This window comes from Anastrepha ludens, chromosome 5 (genome assembly GCF_028408465.1).
Source record: "Anastrepha ludens isolate Willacy chromosome 5, idAnaLude1.1, whole genome shotgun sequence".
NCBI classification, from domain to species: Eukaryota; Metazoa; Arthropoda; class Insecta; order Diptera; family Tephritidae; genus Anastrepha; species Anastrepha ludens.
In genome coordinates this window covers 76,357,961-76,377,568 of record NC_071501.1, presented here as the reverse complement: position 1 = coordinate 76,377,568, position 19,608 = coordinate 76,357,961, and the positions used below count along the sequence as shown (strand labels likewise).

The window sequence follows — 19,608 nt, the reverse complement described above, 5'->3', positions numbered from 1 at the left end:
ATTACAAAGAGGAAAAACTTGCGCGCAAAAGCTCGGAAATTGTAAGTTCAGCGCGCTTGAAAGACCTCGAGTAGCAGCTACGAAACTTGTCAACTCCGGCTGAAATAAGTACTTGTCGTTAGTTTATTTCATAGTCGACGGACAGGAAATTATTTGTAAAGGTACGACGCAAGTTTGTGCAAATAGTACGTAAGATTAGCTTTTTAGCGAACAAAATTCGAAGCTCTCATCGCAACAAAGAAAATGCGGCAGCTGTGGGTGAGAGTGTGAAACACAATGCAGGGACATCGACTCCACAGCGAATTCAATAACTCAACATTTGAAGCACCAGTCTGCAAAGAATTTAGCATAAAAGCCTAGAACTATTCGTGTTCAAGCTGTTGAAGGAGTTGAAAGCCCATCTGTTTTGATAGCAAAACCAATTTTTCTGAAAGTACTCGTAGCATCTGTGCATCAGAAGACCTTTTACCTGATTGTCGAGGAGTCTACAGAGAATGATATTCCGTAATGTTGCTTTCCCGAATGTGTAGATGAAAATACCATTTCGATCAACGAAGAGTGCAGTGCCACGATTATCTACTTTCTGTGGGTTGAAATTTGAGACTTTAACTTGGATGACATTTGCTTGCAGTAAGATTGCGCGCTGTGCTATGGGGTGATTCCAGGGGGATGCACATCTTTAACTGCAACTATTTTTGATGTGCTAATATTTAAAAAAGAATAACTTTTTTTTTCAGACAACTCGCACTATAGGCTTTGGGTCATCGGGTTGCCCCTGACTGTTGTTAAAGGTCCTGACTGTAGTTTGAAAATCCTGTGGCCCTAGTACTATACAACACACTTTGTACTCAGAAAGTTCTGGACATTCCAAGCCATTCAATTTCCAAACTCGTAGCTGTGTTTATCGGTCATTGGAGGATCGGCTCGCGCACGAAAAACCAATGTTTGCCATTTAGCCCTCATTGCAGAAGCTGTGGGGACCATCCAGAGAAGAAGACTGTTGAGCACTTTCTCTGTAAATGTTCGGGTTTGGCAGCTAGACGGTTAAGATTACTTTATGCTCCTTTCTTCGATAGCCTGGGGCAGTGCGGCAACCTTAATCCCATCAATATTCTCCATTACATCAAGTGCTCTGGTTGGCCGTAGATCTCTGCCTCTTGGAGGTCTCATAATGGTATCAAAACGGCGCTTTAGTGCTTTTTGGGGAGTGCTAGAATGTTACTTCAACTATTTCGCCTACCTAACTACCTACAGGCTTTGACAAACCTAGTCAAAGAGCGATACTAGGCCGATACGTCATGGAAATTGTCGTCCTGCAATAAGTGCATTTCGCCTATTGCGCATTGAGCGATGGAGCACATATTCACTTAAACTCATGCCATTCAAGACAAAACTATGCACTCATAGCGAGGCAATGTTTGGTGACACTTTCGAGACAGACAAAGTCCTCGGGCCGTACTTTTTCAAAAATAATGTCGGCAACGGTGTTTGGGGAACGGTGAACGATATCGTGGTATAACTCACTTTTTTAATGGGCTGAATTAGATGACATGGACTTGGAGAATATGTGACTTCAACAAAACAGTACCAATGCCATACAGCGCATGATTTATTATCTCATGGAACAATGAGTTCAAATAGCTGCACTTATTTTAAGATTTGGTATTGACTTCTGGACTGGACTTCTTTTTTTGCGGCTACGTAAAAAGTAGGATCTAAATCAATAAGCCCGGGACAATTCTAGAGGAGAAGTACGAAATCGTACGCGTTATAAATGATATACATGCCAAATAATAATGGAAAATTTCGATATGCGTATTCTGTGTTGCCAAAGTAGTCGTAGTGGGCATTTAATGGATATTAATAAAGAAATGCGATCAACATAAATACCTAAAGGCGATCAAAACTTGACAAGATAAGAAAAAGGAAAAAAATATGTCAACGAATTTTATTCTGTTCTACTAAAAAAAGAACACCCTATATCTTTTTGAACTCTCCTTTACGCGTACGTAACCCTTAAAAACATCCATCAAATGGTTTGGCAATGTGATTTTTCAGCATTTGGGCTGAGATTTGAGCCGTTGTCGTACTTTGTGGGACCATCTAAAATATTGATGCTATTCATATCCTTAAGAGAAATGCCGTTTAAGCCATAAGATAAAGGAACCGTGAGATAAAGAAATTAGCCAATGAAAAATTGGGTTCACGATTTTTATTACTTAGTATATTTGAATATTCGAGATTACTAATTAGTTTTGAGTAGCCGAATACCTGAAATTTGAGTGAGCGACTATGATTTATTTCAATTTTAGTCTATGCTTGGTCTGAAAATTCTTAAGTCTGAATATTCTAACACAATTTTTCTGGCACCACGCCGTTTTCCATGCAAAATTCACACCCAGAAAAGAGTCGACTAAGACGGACTGGATGAACAGCTAGTAATTTTACGGTTAGAGATATACCGATCACTCTAAACTTGACAGAATATGTTTTCTTGCGTATGCCACTTACAAGTCTTTATTTTCCCTTGCCCGATCAGCGTTATTCACGCTCAAGTATCAGCCATCGTCTAGGCTGAGGAATAGATCAAAACCGCATCTCTAACTAGTCATATATTTATATGTATTCCGTAACAGCGGGGTGGCAGTTAGAACCCTGGGTTCAGTCGTCTTAAAATCTAAACGTAAGCTGCACTATTGACAATATATGGAGAAGATAGATAAGCAAAATAGACTCCACCTCACTTGCGTCTAGGGTCATGGGCATATAAATAGAAGGAAACTACATGGCAGATAAGGCTAAGCTCGATCAAGAAGATTATTTTTGGGAGAGAACGAGTGAACTTTGTGCAAGAAAGGAATTAAGAAAGCTTGTAGAAGGTGGAACAATGTTGCCACATCTCAAAGTAGACGTGAACGAAACTGAGCCGGAAATAAACGCGAGGTACGTAAATAGAGGAGAACATATATATTATATATATTGTCAACGAAGTGCTTACAGGCCAATGAGTAATAGAAAAACCTATGTAAGTATATACTTGTCGAAAGTAAAGATGTAATTTTTTGAAGAAGTTGCCGAAGTAGCGAAATGTAAAAAAAACTACCAAACTCTGACTTCGGGAACTAGATGCATTTCATTCGTAGCCACTCTCAATGAGCTGGCCGATATCGATTTAAAATCGCTGATGAGATACATTCAATGGATGATTCAAGGTGAAGTAGTCAGGCAAACTATGGTATTACAATACAATGGGCTACCATCTCTGACTCAAGTGAGTCATTGGCTTGAGCGGCAGTAATTGTAAACTAACCTTTTAGAATTTAGTCCAGATATTAACGAGAAAAAATAATCGATAAATGAAACTTTGTTTACCAATTCGACAGCCGCTTAAATGTCGCAACATCAGAATTTGCAGAATCGCAAAGCTAATATGGCTATAGAAAGCATTATCATCAAATCAGTCAGTATTAGAGAGGGTACGCAATTTATGTATATCAAATGAAGTTTTATAGAACTTCTCTAGTCTGATGCCGGGAAAGTCTATGTGAGCTGTAGAACTTAATAAATCAGATATATTTTTTTTAAAGGATCACGCATATAATTACAAATATATACCATAATTGACGTTTATACCCTTTGCTAGGTGTGTGGCGAAGAATGGAGGGACCTACAGTTTTAGGCCCGCTCCGAGGTTTTTCAGGAGGAACTTTTTTTATGGCGGAAATATTCTCGGAGGTTTGCTACTGCCTTTCGAGGAATGACCGCTATTAGAAAGAATTGTTTTTGTCTTATGTGTATATACCTGTATGCCAACAGTGGGTTTCGAAACCGGGTAGTCAAGCATGAACCTATTCGCATATAACGACTATAAAAACAAAATCGGCTTTAACAATCGCACCGTAAGTTCTCCTTTTTCTAAACTGTAAAGAAGTCAAAAGACTGGGTAGAGAAATATGCCTTAAGATCCTGCCATACTGTTGTTGTTGTTGTATCAGCATATACATGCCCCATGCATATACGGGCTGGATATAAACCCAAGTCGTTCTGATAACGTAGAACTGACTGTTGTGGGAACGCCTCGAATCACCTCTCCTGCTATCAAATCACATTCGCTTCATGGCATCCAAATTTTGCCGATGGTTTTAAAATTGAAGTAGTAGAGTACTTTTTTTAGTAACATTCTCCGTAAGTAGCATTTTCATTTCTTGCTAAAAAGTGCTACTTTGAGCTGCGGAGGCAATAGAAAAGTAGAGTCTTCTATCGACGAATAAAAATCTGACTTTATAAACCAATCATAAATTCCGTTTCCTTATGTGGCGCAGAAGGTTGGACGATAACAACAACTGATGGTGCGGCCTTTTTAATGCTACAGATTAAGATTCCATAAAAAATGTAGGGACCTTTATGCGTAGACGAGAGTGAATTCTGCAGATGATGGAGCGAAAAGCTAACTGCGCTTCACATCAATATGAATAAATGGCTAGGTCATGTAACGTGAATGGATGCAAATGCTTCAACTCTGATAGAATTCGTTTTGTTATCTACTGGTGTTGGTAGAGGAAGAACAAGGCTTTCTTTGCGTTCTATCGACCAAGTGGCAAACAACTTGTCATCATTTGATATTTCTTTTAGGTGCTAGTTCTCGGGTTACCGCACCATTCAAAAAAGGAGGCATATTTAGTATGACAACTAATTCATTACTTACCCAAATATCTCGCGCGTTTCCTCATTTATTCGCAGCGAATGCAAACAGCCAGTGAATCCGGTGCCACTCTGTGCTGGTGGCAGTTCAATAATGAGACCAATCGGTGCCTGAGGAGCCCCGCCCAAATGCAACCACGTGTTGAGGATCACCTCCGGTGTATGCATGCGCGGCGGTAATAATTTCAGCCAAGTAGGTTGATCACCGGACATGGCGAGCGTGTCATTGACCAGCAGGGATGCATTGCAATGCGTGAAATTGCGACTGAAGTCCAATCTGCAAATATAAGCGAGCATGAGAAAAAAGGAAATGACAAGTTTAGTAAACAGAAAGTAAATTAATAAAAAAACTTAAATGTATTTATTTATACACGAATGTCATGTAAACATATACTGTTAAATTTATATGAATGTGTGTATGTATTTTGTAATTATGTGTGAAATTTAGAAGCTCGTAGAGAAAGGTGTGAGAAAATAAAGTTAGCAACTCGTTTTCATTTGTAGAAATTTTTCCATACACAATTTTAAGATATTCAATAACGCCGCCTGGGTTTGTTGAGAAAATTGTGAAAATTACCCAACGTTGCATTTTACACTAAACGGCCAACTGACTCCGGCGTGTGATTTTGTGCGGCACTTTATTTATGCGTTAGTTATTTGTTGCGCAAATTTTTACAAGTTTATTTACGAGCTTGTAAAAGTTTTCTTAAATGAAAAGCGAAATTGCCAAGCTGCAGCGCGAACAGCTTGCTACCAGTAGCAAATTATAGTAAACCACCGATCGACCAATCGACCGACTAGCCAAGCATCCAGAGCTTGCGTCGGAGGTCAGCCCAAAGGTGTGAAGGTGTGCTGGCGTTGTTGAAACGGCGAACCAAATTGTCGTCACCATAATCACAAAAATATTTATAAATATATATATGCAGGCACATGCTTGTATGTGTACCTTTAACTTTTAATGCGTTTATTTATGTATCTGAGTATTTGCTTGTATCGACTGTGGCAGACATGACCAGCAAAATGCAGCATAAAATACATTTTTATTTTTAACGATTTCGTTTTTCATTTCCCTTTGCTTGTCGCTGCTTGTATAACAAAGATTTATGCATTGTATGTATGTATGTAGTATTTATTGTAGTAGTACTACTACTTTTTGTTGGTTACGAGTGTGTTGCTGCCATGGCTACACGTGCGCCTGCTGCTGCCTCCGTAGCTTCTACAATGTCCTTGAACAAGAATTTATTGGCGGCCATCGAAGGTAAGCTTATGTGCTTTTGCTGGGCGGGGGGCGGATAACAAGTTCGTAGGGAAAGGTGGTTCAGGTGGTACAGGTGGGGCAGGGGCGGCAGGAAATTGCCTTTTTCTGAGTGCATAGCATAGCAAGTTGCGAAAATTCCATATGTTATAAATAAACTTTACACAAAAACATGCAAACTCATATTGCTGGTGCTCGTTTACCTCTTTGAGTAGCGAAATAGCAAATAGTTGAAATACTCTGCTCTGAGGCTAACATACATGCACACATACACAAACTTTTAGAATTTGCGTTTGATAACCGGCAATTGAACATTGAAATGTTGCATATCAAAAGGCGCCCAGGGCATTTGCGCAGTGAACCAAATGTGTAAATTTTTAGCGATTCGCTGGCGAACGGAATATTTTATGCATACAAAAATAAGGGCAGTTTAAGTAAGGCAGTATTGTAAAGCAGCTGCGACTACTAAATTAAGTAATGAACTTATAGGTCGATCTGGGAAAGATATAGCCAATATATCTTGGGTCAATAATTCTCAGAAATATCGAAGTTGACATCATGCATTTTTTTTAAGTAAAAAAATCCTCAATAATATGTAATCAAGAGTTATTCGTGGGGCAAAGATTTACAAAAGTTTTGAAAATTTAGTCAGATATATTATATATACTACTGTGGGCAAAAAGTAAGGTTAATTTGGTTGTAAAATGAAAAATCTTTATTTATTCTTGTAAATCAATTTCATCCCCTTCAAAATAATCCCCTCTCGACGAAATACACTTATGCCAACGATTTTTCCAATCCCCGAAACATGCCAAATAGTCCATTTCCGGTATATCCATCAGCACCTTCTTCGATTCAGCTTTTATCTCCTCGATCGACTCGAAACGCGTTCCCCGGAGTGGTCTCTTGAGTTTTGGGAATAGCCAGAAGTCACACGGAGCCAAATCAGGCGAATATGGTGGTTGCGGAACGATATGCGTGGAGTTTTTGGCGAAATGGTCACGAAGAACGAGTGCAGTGTGAGACAGTGCATTATCGTGATGCAAAAACCAAGAGTTGTTGCCCCAGAGTTCTGGTCTTTTTAGACGAATTGCTTCACGTAAACGAAGCATAACGCTCAAATAATATTCCTTATTAACAGTTTGGCCAGGTGAAAGGAATTCATAGTGCACCACATCACGAAAATCGAAAAAAACTGTCATCGTGACCTTTATTTTTGAATGACTTTGACGTGCTCTTTTCGGTCTGGCCTCGCCTTTAGCACGATATTCGCTTGATTGGTCGGTTGTTTCAGGGTCGAAAGCATAAATCCAAGTCTCATCTCCCGTAATGCTGCATTTGAGCTTGTCCTGATAGTCTGAAAGCATTGTTTCACACACATCAACGCGACGACTTTTTTCCAAGAAATTGAGAGTTTTCGGTACCAAACGAGATTTGACTTTTCGTAGGCCCAAATGGTTTTCACAGATCCTTCTGATATTCCGATCATATCAGTAAGGTCTTTAACAGTCAACCGATGATTTTTGAGCACTAACTCCTTCACTTTATTGACGTGTTGGTCATCTGTTGACGTCGATGGTCGTCCGAAGCGCTCCAAGTCATCAGCACGTTCTCGACCGTCTCTGAAGTCTTTGTACCACTTATAAACATTTTTCTGCGACATGGTCGAATCACCAAATGCCTTCTGCAACATGCTAAACGTTTCCGCTGCCGAAATTTCATTCCGCAAACAAAATTTGATGGCACTTCTCTGCTGAATCAAATCAGAGATTGTAAAAATCGAAAAATCAACTCTTGGTCGTTTGGTAAACACAAGCGTAAATATATTACTGATAATGACATTCACATGAAAGTTGGCCCAGAAGTGCTGCCAACTATGAAAAAAAAACCTAGAGCGAAATTTTAATCCCGCGAAGTTTGACAAATTGTAGATTTTTTGGTATAGAATTTTTTTTTAACTATAATATCATGACCTTTTAAATAAAAATCAGCAGTTTTGAAATTTTCTATAAATTCCACCAAAAAAACTAAAACCAAAAAAAAAAATACTGGAATTTGTTTTTCAGATATTTCGCCTTTAGTCAGAGTTATGAAACGTGCTTATAATTTTTCGCATTTAATAATATTGTTGTGGCATCTGAAACTTCAGCTAACACAAAATATTTCGTCCTAAAAGAAAGGTGCCTGGAATACCTAATAAGTTTTGGATGTATGTGGTGAAGATTCTGTCACATAAACATTAAATAAGAAAAAAAAAAACAATTTTATCACAAAAAATTTAAAGACTTGCATTTTGCAGAATCTTGAAAATTTAAAAATTACTTATTTCTCTTACATTTTACTAAATATTTGTCAATTAAAGAATTAAAGATTTAAATTGGAACACCTCATGCCAACTTTGATATTTCTGAGAAATTTCTACCCTCATTTTATAGATTTTTGAAAACGGACATCGCATAGTTTTTTCAAACCCTGATTGGAGAAGTTTTGGTGCTTCAAATGCTCAAAAGGCTTCACTACTTGAATTAATTTAAATTTGGTATGAAAAATTCGCCAGAAGATGAACTGAAAGATCTCAAACTCTTATAAACGAATATGAAATGGATTGGTCCTGATTCTCAGTACGTAAATAAATACAAACTCTATTTATTTTGCAATTTAATATAATATTAAATTTTTGATTAGACTAGATTGCTTTGAGGTTTGCACTTCGACCACAAAACCATCTACTCATCGCAGTGCCTCACTCAAGCCCAGTTCCTTTATTAAACTCAAAATACAACTGGGTTGGATTGAGGTTAGGCCTAGTGGTTAGGATCCTAGATTGTGTTCTATTTTGATCTATTTTAATTTAAAATAATTGCTTTTAATTTAATTAGATGTAATGCAATTCAATTTCACTTTATTATAATTTTTTGTTAGAAGATTATCGCTCAGTTGTCTGTATTAGAACGCAACTACAAAGCTACTTAGTTACTTACAAATATTTTATCTAAGTACGAGTATACCGATTGTATACTGTCATTGGAAAATACTACATTTTTCACACAATTAAATTTGCTTAAACGAGACGGCGGTCGCCGTAGCCGAATGGGTTGGTGCGTGACTACCATTCGGAATTCACAGAGAGAACATAGGTTCGAGTCTCGGTGAAACACCAAAATTAATAAAAACATTTTTCTAATAGCGGTCGTCCCTCGGCAGGCAGTGGCAAGCCTCCGAGTGTATTTTTGCCATAAAAAAGTTCCTCATAAAAATATTTGCCGTTTGGAGCCGGCTTGAAACTGTAGGCCCCTCCATTTGTGGAACAACATCAAGATGCAAAGGTTGGTTAAGTTTCAAGGGCCGGTGTTGATTTTGAATAAAATACAATTCTTTCAAGAAATTATTATCATTTTTCTTTATTATGATAATATTGGTATAGATCAATTACGTATATAACAAAATATTGGCCAAAAAGTCGCCTCGGCGGCACGCCTCCATCCGATGGTCCAAATTTTCGATGATGCTGAGGCATAATTGAGGTTCTATGCCGTTAATGTGCCGAATTATCTCATCCTTTAGCTCTTGAATTGTTGCTGGCTTATCGGCGTACACTTTTTCTTTCGAATAACCCCAAAGAAAGAAGTCCAACGGTGTCAAATCACATGATCTGGGCGGCCAATTACCATCGCCGCGGCGTGAGATTATTCGGCCATTAAATTTTTCGCGCAAAAGAGCCATTGTTTCGTCAGTTGTGTGACAAGTGGCACCGTCCTGTTGAAACCGCATATCGTCCACATCCATATCTTCCAATTCGGGCCATAAAAAGTTCGTTATCATCTCACGATAGCGAACAGAATTCACAGTAACTGCATGACCGGCCTCATTTTGGAAAAAATACGGCCCAATGATGCCGCCGGCCTATAAACCGCACCAAACAGTCAATCTTATCATTCGCCCAAATGCGGCAATTCTGCTTATTGACTAGTCCACTGAGGTGAAAATGTGCCTCATCAGTGCGCGATCTGCATTTTGATTTGAACGCCCGTTTTCATAATAAGCCTGAATAACTTTAACGCGTTGCTCGATTGGTGTCTTTCAATAGTTCAAATTGAGGTAGTCTGAAATTGAAAAATGCCAAATGAAATGCAGAAAAAACTTGACGTTTAGGTGTGGTTCACATTCAACATCGGCCCTTGAAATTTAACCACCTTTCATATATTTATATAAGTACTTAAATATGATGTAATTAAATGTAGTTTTACTTTATTTTATTTACTTAATTTAATTTCGTTTCATTCTATTTTTGCTTTTATTTAACTCTAACTATATTAACTCTTAACTATTAAATCTATTTTGTTTTGATTGTAAAACTGTTTACTTGGTTGCCGTTTATGGGTTATCGTTTTCAGCACTAAAGTCTCATATATTCGCACTTCAACCCCACACAATCAGTGGATTATGACTCAGCATGTCAGCAGTACTCAAGTGAAGTACTCAACTGAGGGTGCCCGAAAAATCCAGCTTCCAATGATAGAAAGAATTCGAAACGTTTCATATGTCATAATTTCCTGCTCCTGCTGTCTCAGAAAGATTTTTGCCCCATCACCTTAAAATACATACGTATGTAGGTGTGGACTGCTTATTCATAATAACTCGCCTTTGAGGTCATGTTTGACCAGCACCACTGTTTATTGCTGTTGTTAGTGTGTTTTTGTTTAACTTTACCGCCCGTATTTTAGAGCAAACCCATGCCGCCTTCGCGTACGTGAGAGTTTTGCCTTATTGCCACACAAGTGAATTTTATTGGCAACACAACATGGCACCAAAGAGGTGCTACAACAAACACAAAGCGACTAAAGCACCGGCAGGAATAAGCAACCAAATTGCCATAGTGAACTTCACTCCCTTACGAGTGCATGCGTGTGTGTGTGTGTGTGTTTTGCCAGCGGTGTGTAGATGGGTCGCACACACCTTTAAATAAATACAAATCTCTTTCACTTTCAATTTTTTCTACTTTCAGCTGTAGTTCGTTTTCGAGCATTGCCACACTTTTATTTGCTTTCATTTTCGTTTTGATTCTTTGGTTTTCTTATTTATTGCTTTTATTTTGGAAATTTTATTTGCCACGCTACTTTGTATGCCATTTTGTTTTTATTGTTATAGCTTTTATTCTGACATTTTTATGTGACATTTGAGGGTGCAGTGAGCGCCAGGGAGTTGCTGCAGCAGTGATTGCGGAATATTTATTTATGTTTTTTGCTCTTACTTCTGTTATTCGTATTCTATGGTACCCAGCGCTAGTGAAGTTCAAAATCTGGACGGGTCTTGCAGCGTGGAAAAAGCAAAAACATGAAGAAAAAATGAGAAATTACCCCCATCAGTACCTCATATGAGAAATAGTAGCCATATTTCTATTTTATATTTCTCTACCTTATTTTATTTTACTATTTTTTATTAGTGCTCAGTTTATTTATTGTAGTTATTTTTTATATATTTCCAGTTGCCCGAAATTTCAGTAACAAATTGGGTCACCGATTGTTGGTTGCAGTTTATTCAAGGCACAGGTGAGTTGTAGCCAAATCATTGGAAAACTTTTCAACTCTTATACTTTCTCGTATATGTACTTGTTTGTATACAAATAAACATGCCCGTGTATTGGCTGGTCCTTAATCCGGCTAACTTTGTACGTTTGCGTATGTATGTGTGTGTGGGTCATGCCCTCAGCTTTGTGTTTTTACTGTTCCATTGTTCAATGAGTTGGAAAAGCGAGCAATGCTGGCCAAAAGTTTTTATTGATGAATTTCTCCATTGCCATTGACAATTGCTAAATTTTGTGTGGGGAATTTGTCAGTTTTTTCAATCCATTAGTTTGCATTGAATTTTCACATTAAGAAGATTAGTTTTAAAAGTCAATTGGGAAGGAAATAGGAATGTATTTTTTTCAAGATTTTGTTGAACTAATTCTCGATTTCATTGGCATTTTGTAAGCAAATTGGAAACTTTTTTCTTTGGCAGTTGAGAATAAAAACACATTTTCCATAAACTTTCGAGGAATGCTGTTGCAGTGACTGTCATTGACTGAGTCGTTCTTCTCACGAACTCCTTGTTTTGCTAATAAAGTGGTGAATTCGATAGGTGTCAATATTTTTGTTGTTGTGTTTTTCGGTGGATGAGGTAGAGTTCAAAATGCCTTCGCACTTACAGTGACCGTCATCAACTGTGTTGAGTGGTGTGGCCACTAAAACAATATCTTTTCCACTTTTGGAGAGGCTCTCTTTCCGGAATTGCTTTCTGCATTACTTCGGCGTCAATTATGAACGGCACCCATGTTGGTGCACCGATGTTTTCCATTAGTTTACTTAGCATTCCCGTGACCTTATCTGTTTTGGTAACCGCGTGCCGTAAGGGGCGCAGAACGTAAGCCTACAATCAAGTTGAATGCTTAGATATTTCGTGATTTTTGAACCACTAGGGACATGTCGCAGTCGCGCTGTTAGTTCTGCCTTTTCTAAAATGGATAAAGAAGCAAAACGAATGGGTCTGGTGGTCAACAAGGGCAAAACGAAGAACCTCTTGTTAGTAGGAAGTGCAGTTATGATTTCGAGGTTATATATAAAAGACTTCATCTATTTAGGAACCAGAATTAACACCGATAATAATGTCAGCCTGGAAATCCAACGGAGAATCTCTCTTGCCAATAAGCGGTACTTTGGACTAAGTAGTGAAGTCATCTGTCGACGATCAAAATTAACACTTTATAAGGCTCTCATCATGCCCGTCCTAACGTATGGCGCAGAAGCTTTGACGATGACAATATCCGATGAAGCGACGCTTGGAGAGTTTGAGAGAAAGACTCTGCGCAGAATTTTTGGACCTTTGCACGTTGGCGATGGAACAATGAGCTGTATGAGCTTTACGACGACATAGACATAGCGCAGCGAATAAAGATCCAGCGGTTATGTTGGCTGAGGCACATCGTGCGAAAGGAAACAAACGCTACGGCTCTGAAAGTATCCGATGCGGTACCAGCTGATGGTAGCAGAGGAAGAGGAAGGCCTCCTGTGCGTTGGAAAGATAGAGAAAGACTTGGATTCACTTGGTGTGTCCAACTGGCGCCGATTATCACGAGATTGAAACGCCATTTGTTAAACTCGGGTAAAATCTTTTAAGCGTATATCGCGCCAATTAAGAAGAAAAAGGCAGTCTTACTTAGGCAGTCTACAGTCTTATTTTTGAAGACTCCTAGGCCATGGTCCTGAAGCCATATTTGTACCCCTAGCATGAATTGGTTCAGCTTCCTCCTGGCGCCCTCGGTGTCTCGCGCTGACATGTCCGCCATTATATCGTCCACATACTATATACTACGAGGAATGCATCTTCTGGCATTTCTCTGCTCAAAAGCTCGTCGTAGCCCATATCCCAGGGATCGGGACCGGAAATAGATCCTTGGGCTGCGCCAGACGTTGCCACTATCATTTTCTGGTCATGTGGTGTATCGTACAGAAGTTCACGCTCGCTTAGGTAGCTCTGGAGGATTCTTAGTAGGTATGCGGGTATTCGTAACCTCTCTCGCAGGCTTTTATAATGCCTGTCTAACGTAAGCTATTAAGCTGGGTGTTTTGTTTTTTATATTTTCTGTTTAAATAAAAAGAGGCTCCGTGGAGAGGAAGTGAAATTGATATTCAAACTTGACCCAAGTAATAGAATGTAAGTAATAACTGTAAGCATTTATTTATTTTACAATTTTTTTTTTCGAGCTGTATAATATTTCATACTAATTAATTATTTGTAATAAAATTTGTTAACTTCCTTAGGTAAACTAGGTCATTGATACTTTTATTTGTGTATATATTATTTCTATTTTGCGTCTTGATGTTGTTCCACAAATGAGGGGACTTATAGTTTTAAGCCGGTTTCCAACGGCAGATGCATTTTAAGAGAAGTTTTTTCATGGGAGATATGTACTCGGAGGTTTGTCAATGCCTGCCGAAGAGCGACCGCTATTAGAAACAACTTTTTTTATCGTTTTGGTATTTCATGCACGAGATTCAAACCTAATATACTAAGTCAAAACTTTGAATTTGACTCTCTTAGCACCGTTCCATCGAATTGATAAATCCACGTCCGTGTACATATTTTCCTCAGAGGTTGATCCTCACATATTTAGCTTATTATTTAAAAACCTCGCCATATATTCCAAACCATCTTCCGGTAGCGAACCAGTTTGCTAAATTTAGTTTGCACCTCAAGACTGGTTTGGTTGAGAATTAAGCTACTCCTCTGCCTCCACCACTAAATTTTAGCCCATGCAGAGAAACATTTGAAGGTGCGCATAGGAAATTTCTTTACTAGAGCATGCTGCAAATTCATGCCTGAGTTCATGGCTTAGAGCAAAGCTATCTTTTTTCGCTATACGTAAATTCTGGCTTATACTGCTCTATCATCTATTCACTGATCTACTTAAGTTGTATTTTTATGGTCTGCTTTATAAAAGTTTTACTTATTTCAAGAACTTTCATGATCCTTTCTTCAGAGATATAATAGGGTGTCTTACTTAGTCTTGCAAGCCCTTTGCACGGTGCACGAATTTCGCAACGTCTGAGATACAGGACAAAAACACAACACCAAAATGCAAGCAAAAAGGATTTGCAGTATCCGCAAAGTATGCAACATCAAAACCATGTACATACAAATATTTTCATGCTGTAAATTGTGGCTTGGCAAATGCAACCCTCTGCCAGTCGTTTGTTGTTATTCTTTTATTGTATATTTGCGGTGTGCAATGCGAGCACATTTGGTAGAGGATTTCATGTTATTGTGCAATTCTGCTAGACAAATAGAGTCCCCCTAATATGTACAATGGCTCAAGCTGATGTTAGAGATTGGCCAATTAGGCCAACTTTTATGCCAACAACTTGCGTAGAAATCTTTGTTTTTGTTCATGCAGCTGCACAAAATATTCGCCATTTATTTTTATGAATTGTGCTGCAGTAACAGTCCTTGGCTTTACATGAAACTGGGTTGTTTCGTTAGCGTAAGACTGACTGTTTTCTTTTCCCGAAATTTCCTACTTGATGTGGTCAAATGCTTTACTAATACGTAAAAACATGCATGGAAAAGGAACTAACATGAAATTGATAGGCTACTAAAACTTTTTGTAAGAACTCAAATAATTGTTTGCAGGACAAGCTGAGCAAAGTACTAAAATATTCCGATGGTGTGTAGGAGATTATTTATTGAGAGAGTAATTCCGTTTTCTTAAAATTGCATTCCTCTAAGATAAATGATAGATTTTACGGTTTGGACTCCCGAAGCAAAATTGTGAGAGTAACTTCGATTGTCACGTCATCAGGGACTCGACAGCGAAATTCTGCGAAATTCAATTTACACGTATTCCTACACTTATCCCATCAGTCTTCATTCAAACAGCAACGCGGTAACATGAGCGTTGGCTGCGTATACTTCTTCGTATATTACTAGCACAATTTCAGTTTTTGTGACTTCTGTCGTAAATAAACCGCTGTCATAACGCCGGTTACGTTAACAAACCAGCTGATTTCTTCAAAATCGGCGAGAGCCGGCCGACGATCTGATGTTGCCCACTCCTTCTGAATACGTTTCGTCGTGAAAATCCTCTGAGATAAATACTCGTTTAAAAAATTTAAAGAAAAAAAGAGGCTGTCTGTAAAGTCGGTTTACTGACGATAGTTTAACGTGACAACGTCATAAGAAAATACTCATGGAATGGTTGCATTTTTTAAAAGAAAATTTTAATTTTATTTGTTTGATAGATATTTTGTATGGATATAGAGAAGGAGGTGAATGGAATCTGGATTTGATCAAGTTACATTTACACAAACGTGAAAAATTACGAAACATTTATCAAATTCATGAAAGATATCTTCAATTTCGATTGTGCATCAGACGTTAATAAGTCAACAACACTAAGAGGCATCATCACCGATTTGACTTTTTCAAGACACATTACACTCGAAACACTCCCTTTCATTTCCTTCTTTTCCTATCATCGTCCTATTCTCAACAGAGAAATGGTTCATTACCATGCACATAGGAAGAAGGCATATGCAAATACAAGTATGTGAATTTATATACAAATGCGCATATACATACATATACAAACATATATATGCTCACTCAAGTAGGACAGAGCCAGATGTCGAACGTTGCCGAACGCGGGGGCCGATTGTGCTCTTTGTCGTTCGTTCTGCGCTCTCCCTTGCAGTTCAAGCAAGGTAACGACGCATGAGCAAGATAACGCCGCATGAGCAAGGTAACGCCGCATTTTTTGGTGCATCCAGCCGGTTACATCGAATTATAAGAACTTATCACGTCAATAAAAGCTTTGACATCCGCTACCAAAAAAAAATCGAATAACTTTTTTTCTTTTTAAGTTATCTGTTCCATTTTTGTTTTAATTTGCAGATTGATCTTTAAAATTTATTAAAATGGATAACTGGGACACGCAAACAAGAATTTGGATAGTCCGCCGCTATCACGCACTGGAGCCCGTAGTTTTGGTACAGAGAGAGTACAGGCGGATGTTTGGCGGCGATCCCCCGAGCAGATGGACCATAATGAGACTGGTGAATAATTTTGCTGAGCAAGGAACAGTCGCAAGAAGGCCTTATCATCGAAACACACCAGTTCGGACGGAGGAAACGATCGCTGCTGTAGCTGCAGCTATACAAAGCAATCCAAGGGTTTCAACAAGAAGCTTTGCAAACAATAATGCACAAAGATTTAGACTTATTTCCCTACAAAATTCAAATGGTTAACAAACTGAATGCAGCAGACTTGCCGACTCGCTTGGAATTTTGCCAGAAGATCCTGCAAATGGTGGAAGAAGACCAAAACATGTTAAACTGCCTTTTCATGTCTGATGAGGCCCATTTCGATTTAAACGGCAATGTGAACAAACAAAATTGTCGAATATGGAGTACTTCTAACCCACAGATACTCCACGAGACGGAATTGCATCCTCTTCGCGTGACAGTGTGGTGTGCGGTTTCTTCACGCTGTATTGTCGGGCCTTATTTTTTTGAAGAAAATGGTCACACCGTTACGGTTACTGGAGACCGTTATTTGAAAATGCTGAAAGAATTTTTCTATCCAGAACTACGCCGAAAGAGAATTCCTTTCAACTCTGTGTGGTTTCAACAAGATGGGGTAACGTCTCACATAGCCCAGACTGTTATGACAGAGTTGCGACGAAAATTTCCCAATAAACTGATTTCAAGAAACTCCGAATTTCGTTGGCCCCCCAGGTCGCCTGACCTTACTGCACCTGACTTTTTCTTGTGGGGGTTTATGTAAACAAGAAGTTTATAAAACAAAGCCAACAAATTTGGATGAACTAAAACAATCCATTCGGGCAACAATTGCGGCTATTCCTGTCGCAACTCTCAAAGCAGCAATGAACAACTTTTTACTAAGATGCCGCACTTGTGTCAACGAGCATGGGAGGCATTTAAATTCAATTATTTTTAAAACTAGTTAAGCTACATTTAATAAAATTTAATGACCTTCAGCTTGAAAAATAAATAAATGAATTCCATACACTAAAAAAAAAGTTATTTGAGTTTCTTAATGTAGCAAAATTCATCAGCCACCCTGTATGTTTAGCATCACCCTCGGTGGTCTTAAAATTTTGCGCTAGACTGCGGATTTGATCCTAGATATAAATATGCACGGTTATATAAATTAAATAAATCTTTTAGTGTAATATTTTTATACACATTTGAAGGAAGCATATGAATGTTTTTATAGACAAATTTTATTAATTTCAAAAGTTATTGTCGTATGTGGCAGGCTACGATTCTGAGGACCCACTTGCGTCAGCTACTACTTTGTCGAAAATTTAACAAAAAATGGCTTTCATAGAGCCACACATGAAACTAATTATGACATTAAAAAAAATATATATTGTATATTTATAATTAAAATCAAAAAAGTACCTGTGGCACTTACTTAACTACTGGTTTACTAAAATACTCGCATACTCCTATGCTGTACAACCAACCTAGAAGTGCTTGTAATGCAAAATGTCAAAGGGCTGGCGAGATTAACTATTGTGGAGCTACCTTAATGTGAGTAAATAGGTATGTATTAGGGCTGTCAATCCCAAAGGGGCGGAACTCCGGGATCCCGATCATTTTTAAATGCGAAAATACCGGAGCTAGTAAATTCAAATTTCGGGATTGTTCAGTATAATTTTTTTCATCAGATGCATTTAGTAAAATTTTCATTCTAAAAATCCTTTTTTTGAGGAAAGAAAAGTTGTGTTTTAAGTTGCCGTTTTAAGCTTTTGAAACACCTTTTCATATAACAGCTGAGTTTGTACTTGGTGAAGAATTGTGTTTTTAAAGCCTGAAGGATATACTTCATACAGCTTTTTCTAGCAGGGTTAATAGAAAGTCACTATATGCCAACCGTTTTGATTAAGGAAATTAATATTTTTGGTGGTGGTTATAGAAGTGATGGCAGACCTGTAGAAAGCGTTTCAATTTCATCAAAAATTCAGCCAACAAGTGTTGAGACAGAAAGTTGTTTCTCATCTGCTGGATTTGTGTGCAATAAATTTAGATCATGTTTTGAGAATAGCACATATAACATATATAGTCAGGGTCTAAGCAAGGTGTGCACCACATATTGATAAGTTTTGACTTTGAGTTTGTAAAATTTGTAAAAATTTTGTAAAAATTGAATAAATTGTTATCAACATTTCCAACTTTTTACTCAGAATTTTTAAAAAAATTTCAAGTGTGCAGTTTTATAAATCAATAAAGTCCATGTTTCAAGTAGCTCAAAAATCACACAGATTTTTGAGAATTTGTTTTGGGCGCGGTGTTGTGTATTTTCTCAATTTGACGCTTACTCAAAATTTTTGTATATCAAAGAAAGCATCCAACACCGTCACCGAAAACCAATTCGATCTCAATGAGTAATTTAAAACAATTTTATAAAAGCTATACCAAAAATTTTGTTATAAAATACTGAACGCTTAAGTTTGTAGAATTTTAAGTTTAGTTTTCCTGTTAATAAATTAAATTAAATGGTAGTTCACTCGGAAGTGAATTACAGAACCTGCTCGAGACTGAGTATACGAGTATATGCATGTTTCACACTTTTTCACAATAAACTTTAATAAAATGAAAAGCTTTTTAAATTCGGGACAGACCTGGGATTTCGAGATTTAAAAATAAGAAAATTTCGGGATCAGTAAATCTCGAAAATTGGGATCACTGGGTACCTTTGTACTATTATGTGAGAGCGCAATTAAATTGATATTAATGCAGAATAAAATCCCGAAAATCTCGGGATTAATAAGTCCCGAAAATTTGCATCCCTAGTATTTATGATAATTGAAAATAATGCATTAATAAAAAAAATGTGTATGAAATAATATTATTTTTTACTCATAAATAACATACATACATGTATGAGTATGTATAAATACATATATACATATACATATAATATTATAAATGCATAAATGTGTGAGTGCAGCTTGCAAATGGTAATAATATTCTTATATTTATAATATATTTATCAACACTTCTTTCACTGCTTTCGGCTACAAATGTTGTATCTCCCTTTGAGCCTTATTTGTGCGACTGTGTTTATGATTCCAAAAATACATACAGACG

The 19,608-nt window shown here is 37.7% G+C and overlaps 1 protein-coding gene across 5 annotated transcripts in view; it reads right to left on the bottom strand.

Moving 5' to 3' along the window:
• LOC128864563 (protein eyes shut) overlaps positions 1–19,608 on the bottom strand; it is a 307,203-nt gene that overhangs the window by 40,672 nt on the left and 246,923 nt on the right. For all 5 annotated transcript variants that reach the window (XM_054104288.1, XM_054104287.1, XM_054104289.1 and 2 more), the window contains one exon: positions 4,706–4,978. In XM_054104288.1, coding sequence (XP_053960263.1) covers positions 4,706–4,978 — 273 coding nt within the window. The remainder of the gene's footprint in view (positions 1–4,705; positions 4,979–19,608) is intronic.